The sequence below is a fragment of the Aspergillus mulundensis genome (assembly GCF_003369625.1).
Source record: "Aspergillus mulundensis strain DSM 5745 chromosome Unknown scaffold_6, whole genome shotgun sequence".
NCBI lineage: Eukaryota > Fungi > Ascomycota > Eurotiomycetes > Eurotiales > Aspergillaceae > Aspergillus > Aspergillus mulundensis.
The window spans coordinates 1,991,130-1,998,854 of NW_020797894.1; the positions used below are offsets into that span (position 1 = coordinate 1,991,130).

At 46.7% G+C, this 7,725-nt stretch overlaps 4 protein-coding genes across 4 annotated transcripts; 2 read left to right on the forward strand and 2 right to left on the reverse strand.

Moving 5' to 3' along the window:
- Positions 1 to 214: 214 nt before the first annotated feature.
- DSM5745_06792 (uncharacterized protein) lies at positions 215 to 498 on the reverse strand (the record flags this gene model as incomplete). Its single annotated transcript, XM_026748808.1, has 2 exons — positions 215 to 352; positions 427 to 498. The coding sequence occupies 2 exons, from the start codon at positions 496 to 498 to the stop codon at positions 215 to 217; spliced, it is 210 nt and encodes a 69-aa protein (XP_026603112.1).
- Positions 499 to 1,168: 670 nt separating this feature from the next.
- Positions 1,169 to 2,677, forward strand: DSM5745_06793 (BCS1 and AAA domain-containing protein; the record flags this gene model as incomplete). Its single annotated transcript, XM_026748809.1, has 1 exon — positions 1,169 to 2,677. The coding sequence occupies one exon, from the start codon at positions 1,169 to 1,171 to the stop codon at positions 2,675 to 2,677; it is 1,509 nt and encodes a 502-aa protein (XP_026603113.1).
- A 994-nt stretch (positions 2,678 to 3,671) lies between these two features.
- DSM5745_06794 (uncharacterized protein) lies at positions 3,672 to 4,232 on the reverse strand (the record flags this gene model as incomplete). The annotated part of the gene is made up of 1 exon (XM_026748810.1): positions 3,672 to 4,232. The coding sequence occupies one exon, from the start codon at positions 4,230 to 4,232 to the stop codon at positions 3,672 to 3,674; it is 561 nt and encodes a 186-aa protein (XP_026603114.1).
- A 422-nt stretch (positions 4,233 to 4,654) lies between these two features.
- On the forward strand, positions 4,655 to 5,497 carry DSM5745_06795 (NAD-dependent epimerase/dehydratase family protein; the record flags this gene model as incomplete). The annotated part of the gene is made up of 1 exon (XM_026748811.1): positions 4,655 to 5,497. One exon carries the CDS (start codon positions 4,655 to 4,657, stop codon positions 5,495 to 5,497), a length of 843 nt encoding a protein of 280 aa, XP_026603115.1.
- Positions 5,498 to 7,725: the final 2,228 nt, after the last annotated feature.

The window sequence follows — 7,725 nt, forward strand, 5'->3', positions numbered from 1 at the left end:
AGACAAAAACAGATCCAACTGGAATGATGAATCAACTAGGTGAACTTCCGCGCGCTCTCCACATTATCAATCACATTCTGCACTGTGTGATGGAAGCCATGTTAGCCGTGCTATCTCATTCCATCTACCTGCGTAGAAACAGCGAGAGGACATACCCGTGTTCCAAAGGCCCGTTGACTCAGATGGGATATCGAAGTGGTATACCTGAGCAGCATTAGGACATTGTCGTCATGGCAGGAGGACGGACACAGAGAAGTAAGCTCCTTACATCAATCAGACGCCGCCGGATCTCGTCAAGCTGGTCGTCTGTTGGGTTGAGGTGTGCGCTGCCGAATGCGAGGCCAGGGTGGACCTGTGCGTTGTTAGCAATTAGCATATTGAAATAAAATAAGAGAGGCCAGAATGACGGAAAGGGAAAGGACATACTCGGTTCTTGGGGACTTGCACCACGTCCGCGATGATGTTTGTTACTGTGCGCTGGGTTGCGAAGTCGGACATGCTGGCTGTGGTGCGGACGGATTCGTTGGGGTAGCGAGATGGCCGTGAGAGGAGAGTAACGGGAGGAGGAAGATATTTCGAGTAGAAAGATAGAGAAGGAGTTTGTGGCTTTGCAAGGAGTATTTAATCGGCTCCGGTGAGTGACAGTGGATCGTAAGATGTTGCGGTGGTGAGATCATGGCGACGTACCGTAGGTACGGCTCCACGTACCGCATGGCTCTCGAACAATCCACCAACTACCTGACCATGCTCCGACTTTGCACTGAGCACACTATCAGATCTGGTTCCTGATCCAGAGATGAAGCACTTCGATTTTCAGCGCCACCGCTCGATTCTCCTGATGGAGAGTGTGATGCATTCTCAGACCTACGCCGCCCTGCGTAGATAACGGCATGGTCACGTGGACTGGCATTGTATAGTCCGTTTGGACTCTTGAACCAGCAGCACTCCCTCTTCCTCCCCAGTCACCTCCTCTGCTCTTAGCAGTCCACCTAATCTTCCCTCAGCAGTCGATGTTCAGCCCCGGAGTCACTTTTAAATCTGCATACCTCTGACCGATCGTACTCCTACAGGCACAGTGAATGGAACCGGTCCTCTGCGAACCAAACGGTTGTGTTGTGTTGTGTTAGCCATCGTTGACTGTCTTCTTCAACCTTGACTGATAGCCAAGATGGACTTTGTCGAACGGATCATAGGAAGAGAGACGGTATTCGCGTTCAAGCTTGCCTTCACAGTTGGTTCCACCGTCCTCGGCTACACCCAGAGTTCGATTTGGGTCATGCTCCATGGCTACGCTGAGCAGACCTGCCTCTCTACCGTCCATGTCACCGATAGCGACCCCCTCTACCGCAATGTCGTCAAGTGGATGGAGGAACACGTCTTCAAGCATCGCAGCTTCCGGTCCGTCAAGGCTGTGACTGATGGTCAGTCGTCTGACGGATCTTCCTCCCGCAGCCACCGCCGCCAAATGATGATAGATCGATGGTTGGGGAGTCCTCCCAAAAGCCAAGCTTGGCCACTCGATCGCCCGTCCATCAAGCTCAAGCCCTACACTGGATCGCTCTTCTTCACCTTCAATGGAAAGTGGATATACTTCACCCATTCGACCAAGACCGGGGTGGATCGTTCGGAAACGCTTGACAGAAGACACCTCACCCTCCAGACATTCGGCCTCTCCCATCACTACCTCCATCTTTTCCTTGAAGAAGCTACCTCGTACTGCCGCAAGGTTAAAAAAAACAAGGTCAGCGTCTACCGTCCAGGTAGCGGTATCGACAGATGCCAGTGGGAACCAATCGCCACGCGTCCGGCCAGGTCAATTTCGACGGTTATCTTGGATAGCAGCAAGAAGGAAGCTGTGTTGGCAGATATGAAAGAGTACCTTGATCCCGAAATCAGACAGTGGTATACCAACCACGGCATTCCCTACCGTCGCGGATACTTGTTCTCTGGCCCACCCGGCACCGGCAAAACCAGCCTGTCGTCTGCCCTTGCTGGTGTGTTCGGCCTCGACATCTACATCTTCAGCCTCGGGAACCAGATGATTGGGGAATCGGAGTTTGAAACCCTATTCTCCCATATTCCCGCCGCGTCTATAGTGCTCTTAGAGGACATCGATGTGGCGGGGATGGCCCTGCGCAGGGATGGCCTGCAGCCTGCAACATCTGGCCCCCCTACCGGTACAGCCGCCGAAGATGGGTATTTCGAAAGGGCTGCTAGAGGCGCAATTCGCTACCCGCCAATCTCACTTTCAACACTGCTTAACGCAATTGACGGCGTGTCTTCGCAGGAGGGCCGCATCCTGATCATGACTACCAACGCCCCGCAAGACCTCGATCCCGCCCTCATCCGCCCGGGTCGTGTCGATATGCACGTCCAGTTTGATCTCCCGTCCCGCGCCGAGTTCCGCGAACTGTTCTGCGCCATGTTCACCGATGTTCTGTCCAAGGAGGCGATTATCAACACGGGGAATGAATCGTGTGATGCCGAGAGTGGAAAGGTGGAAACGGAGGAATTCAAGCCTGCAGACTTGGAATCCCTTGCAACTTTGTTCGCAAAGGCTCTACCAGAGGGCAAATTCTCCCTCGCGGATATCCAGGGCTTCCTGCTGCGCCACAAGCGTCAGCCCTCGGAGGCTTGTGTTAAAGTGGCTGCTTGGGTGGAGGAGCATTTGGGGTAAGGCGCCTTGGCTTTTATGATGTGACGTTCCAGATACCCTTCCTCGGCACTGATTGTATGTCCTGGCGTCGGCGTTCCTCCTTTTTTTCTGTTGTCGTGATGGACACCATGGCTGGGCTCCCGCGTTACAGGTTACCTTGTCCCTTACCGGTGTAGAGACCTTCTTGGCACTGTCCAGCGCGTTCCATTCAGTTTCTACCCAACGGTGTTGTCGTGGCGGTTTGGCTTTACTCTTCGGAACATCTAGATCATCCCTTAACCAATCTGGTCTCGGCCTGCGAGCCACTGGCTTCATAGGGAAGTCATCCAGATAGAACGCACTCAATATGTCACATAAAGGGTCTTGATCTACCGAGTAATAACGATGCCTTCAACCAAACACCCCAAGAGGGTCGGTCAAATGTAGACTTCACAAGCATGCAAGCAGTTGCAGAACGTTCAACAGAGACCAAGAGAACATAAAGGCTAACCAAGTGGCTCCAGATAATTCCAGTAGTCAGCATCCATCAACTCAGCTTTCCCCCCCCAACCATGTGCACCTAAGCAATCGCAATACGATGCGGCCATCCTTTCCTTGTCCTCGGCTGAAGAGCGCCTTCTTGGAAGCTCAGCCCGCTATCTGGATCACCGCTGTATTCGAGCACTTGATGAGGCTTCAGGGTTCGAAATATCCTTTGCGAGGACTGCAGGTGGTTAGCATCAACATCAACCTGTCACCATGAACCCGGGTTGAGACCTGCACTGATACTGATTCTTAGGTACCGGGAGAAGACACGTAAGTTTCGTCTTGAGAACGACAACGTTTACTGAATTGACTTGTCTTTCAAGTCGACATCATAAGTTGAGTTGTTCGGCCTACATTTCACAATGGCTGGCCGGGCCAGCGTACTGCCCGATCGAGGACTACGGCCCCATCTGCAACATGCACACTTGCGTACTTGCTAGCAAGCTGGGCAGCCTTGACATCATGTGCTGGGCCGTATTCGACTCGCCGTCTATTTTCTGGACTGCTGGATTAAGACGAGGGCGGGCACGGGCACCTTTCCATCGCTGCCGCGCTCGACCAGCGCCATCAGCAAGCAGAAGGATCTTCCCCACACCAAAATCCTTAATACAAATTGGCTTTGATGAGATGGGCCCGGTGAGGTGCTGGGTTTCTTCTCCTGTAGCCAGAGCTTCATGACTAAGAGCAAGAAACATGACGGGTGCAGCTGGATACATTCCATGTGCGGCTGGACAGTATCTATGCCCACCGCAGATTCGCCAGATTGGTGTCGCATGCTTGGTGGCGGCATCTCCGTCAAATTGTCAACTATGTCATGACGCTGCGCCATGAACCCGACATGTCCATCTGGGAAGTCCGCGGCGAGAAGAAGAACTTTGTCTTTGGAGCTCTCCGGGTTCGTGCTCTGGGTTGCGCTGGATCGTGCTATTCGGCTCTCGTTCAAGAGGTCTGACCTGCGCTGCCCGAATCGGCTGCATTGGCAGTCGGCTTTGGTGCTGAATGCGCCGCTCGTTCTCGTCCTTACGCCCGATGGTCCCGGGCCTCTGAGCATGCTGGAGCATACCATGAAGATGCCCAGAAGGCAAGTTTCTGATGGTAACCTTCTGCTTGATTGAGGCAATGGGTTGTCTCGGTAACTCCGACTGATTCCACATGCCTAGCTAATCGGCCCAGGCCTTTAGGTTTACGGCAAAGGTTCGCACACGAGATCATCCGCCGCTGCTCGAGCTTCGCCGCAAGTATCTAGCCACTTTGCCTTGATTGGTGTGGCCATGAATGTTGCGAAAGAATAGTTTGGCCTCTGTTGTGGTTCGGAAGATGGCGGATTAGGGCTCGCTCCACGTCATGGAGTCGCCGTGGGTCCATACCATCGTGACGCAACGCAACGTCACGAACAGAACCTGAAAAGACAATTTAATCATGCCATCGACATCAACCATCCTCAACATATCCAATTCCCCCTGCTCAACCACCATGAAAATCGCAATCACCGGCGCCCGCGGCACAGTCGGCCGCGCCTGCGTCGCGCTGTGCTCCAAGGCCGGCCACGCAACCGTGCAAATCGACCGCACCGAGCAAGAGTACGACGGCACCCCAAACAGCGAGATGCGCACCGCCGACGTCGCAAACGACTACGACGCGCTCCTCAAGGCCTTCAAGGGCTGCGACGCGCTGATCCACCTGGCCGCACTCCCCGACCCCGTCGGCAAAGACGACTGGACAGTGCACAACAACAACGTCAGCTCTGCGTTCAATGGTTTCTACGCCGCCGGCAAACTGGGGATTACAAAGGTCTGCTACGCGAGTAGCGTGAATGCCGTCGGTCTCGCGTACGCCACGCAGCCCCTGCATTTCGACTACTTCCCGCTAGACGAGGACGCGCCGCAACGCCCGACGGACGCATACGCTCTAGCGAAACAAGAAGCCGAGATGCAGGCGCGCAGTTTCGTCAACTGGTTCCCTGGCATGAACATCGCTTGCCTGCGGATCCACGAGGTCGCGCCGCTGAAGGACGTGCGGGAGGAGCACGAGGGGAACTGGGACGAGGCGGCTGTGCGGCAGTTGTGGGGGTGGGTGAATCCGACGGCTGTGGCGAGGGCGTGTCTGCTGAGCGTGGAGAGGGCGGAGAATCTGCAGGGTGCGCAGGTGCTGAATATTTGTGCGCCTGCGACAACGCAGGATACGCCGAGTGCTGAGCTCGCGAGCAAGTACTATCCGAATGCGGAGATCCGGAGGGGTCTAGAGGGGAATAAGGGGTTCTGGACGACGGATAAGGCGAGGAGGGTTCTTGGGTGGACGCATGATGAGACGGAGTAGGGTGTGGTCTGGGTGCTGCCTTTGTATCTCCCGTCAGTCCGCAGGGGGGGTATTAAGTATAGCAATAGTATAGTAGCAATAGTAAATTATTATTAAATATAGCCGTACCATTATATTACACTTAATTATAATATTAATAGTATATTAAAAAAAATATATTAAAAAAAATATATATATACTGCGTGAATATAGCTTTATAGCTTTAAAATAAATTATTTAAAATATATTTAATATTTTTAAAATATATTAAAAGCAATTTATAAGGAATATATATTAATTATAAAAAATATATATTTAATATACTAAATATATATTAAATATGTATTAAATAAGTTAATATATATTTATTAAGTTTAATATATTTTTAATATATATTAACTTTTATAATATATATTTATTAAGTTTAATATATATTCTTAGGTTTAAAATATAACTATATAATAAAAACCTACCTAGTATATAATTTAATAATAGTTATTAAGTATAAAGTAAGATATTAGTAGTTTAAAAAGCTTAAAAATATTTAAAAAATATAAAAAGGTTATTAAATAATATTATAAATTATTACTATAAATTATTACCAGGAAGAATTAATAGGAATTACTAGGGATTAATTAATAAAAAAATTAATAAAAAAATTAATAGGGAGATTATAGCTAAAAATAATTTTTAAAAAGTACTAAAGGTTAGTACTAAATATTATAGTTAAAAGATTACTAAAAAAATTATTAAGTATTACTACTAAAAAACGCCGGAGGCTACTAAAAAGTATTACTAAAAAGTGCTAAAAAGATTACTAGAAATTACTAGTAAAAAGCACTAAAAGGTACTAAAAATTACTAAAAAGCACTAAAAGTGCTAGAAATTACTAGGGATTACTAAAAATACTAGTAATTTTTAAAAATTACTAAAAAGCACTAGGAATTATTAAAAAGTGCTAAATGGCACTAGTAATTAATAGGGATTATTAAGGGTTATTAAAAAGTGCTAAAAAGTACTAAAGGGCGCTGTTAATTACTAGGGATTACTAGGGATTACTAGGGATTACTAAAAATAATACTAGTAAAAAGTATTAAATATTATTAAAAAGCGCTAAAAAGCATTAAATACCACTAGTAAGTATTAATAAAAAGCACTAGATAGCGCTAGTAAAAAATGCTAAAAAGCGCTAGTAAAAAGTGTTAAAAAGCGCTAGTAAAAAGCGCTAGGGAGCGCTAGTAAAAAGCGCTAGGAAGCAGTAGTAAAAAGCGTTAGGAAGCACTAGTAAAAAGTGCTAAAAAGTGCTAGTAAAGAGCGCTAGAAAGCGCTGGTAAAAAGCGCTAGGAAGTACTAGTAAAAAGCGCTAGGAAGCGCTGGCAAAAAGCGTTAAAAAGCGCTAGTAAAAAGCGCTAGGGAGCGCTAGTAAAGAGCGCTAGAAAGCGCTGGCAAAGAGCGCTAGAAAGCGCTAGTAGAAAGCGCTAGAAAGCGCTAGTAAAGAGCACTAAAAAGCGCTGGTAAAGAGCGCTAGGGAGTGCTGGTAAAAAGCGCTAGGGAGATTATTAGGAATTACTAGCAAAAAGTAATAAAAAAAGTAATAAAAAAAGCGCTGGGAAGCCATATATATTACTAGGAAGTGCTATATAATAATAATATTACTAAAAAGTGTTAAAAATTACTAAAGCACGCTAGTAATTACTAGGTATTATTAAAAAGCGCTTAAGGGCGCTAAAAGGCGCTAGGGATTATTAAAAATTATTATAAAATACTAAAAAAAGTGCTAATAAAAAGCGCTAGCAAAAAATATTATAAAGCACTGGGTATTATTAAAAAGCACTAAAAAATACTAAAAAGCATTAAAAAGCGCTAAAAAATACTAAAAAGCACTAGGATTACTAAAAAACACTAGGGTTACTAAAAAGCACTAGTAATTATTAGGGAATATTATAGGGTGTTAATAATTATTAATATAAAGTGCTAGTAAAAAGCGCTAGGAATTACTAGAAATTAATAGGTATTACTAGAAAGCGCTGGAGAGAGTGTTAAAAAAAGCACTAAAAAAACTAAAAAGTATTAAAAATTACTAGAAATAGCGCTGGCAAAGAGTGCTAGATAGTATTAGGTATTACTAGGGAATGCTAAAAAATGCTGAATAGTGTTAGAAATTGCTAGGGAGCGCTAAAGGGCTCTAGGGATTATTAAAAAATACTAAAAATTACTAGGGATTACTAGGGATTACTAGGGATTACTAG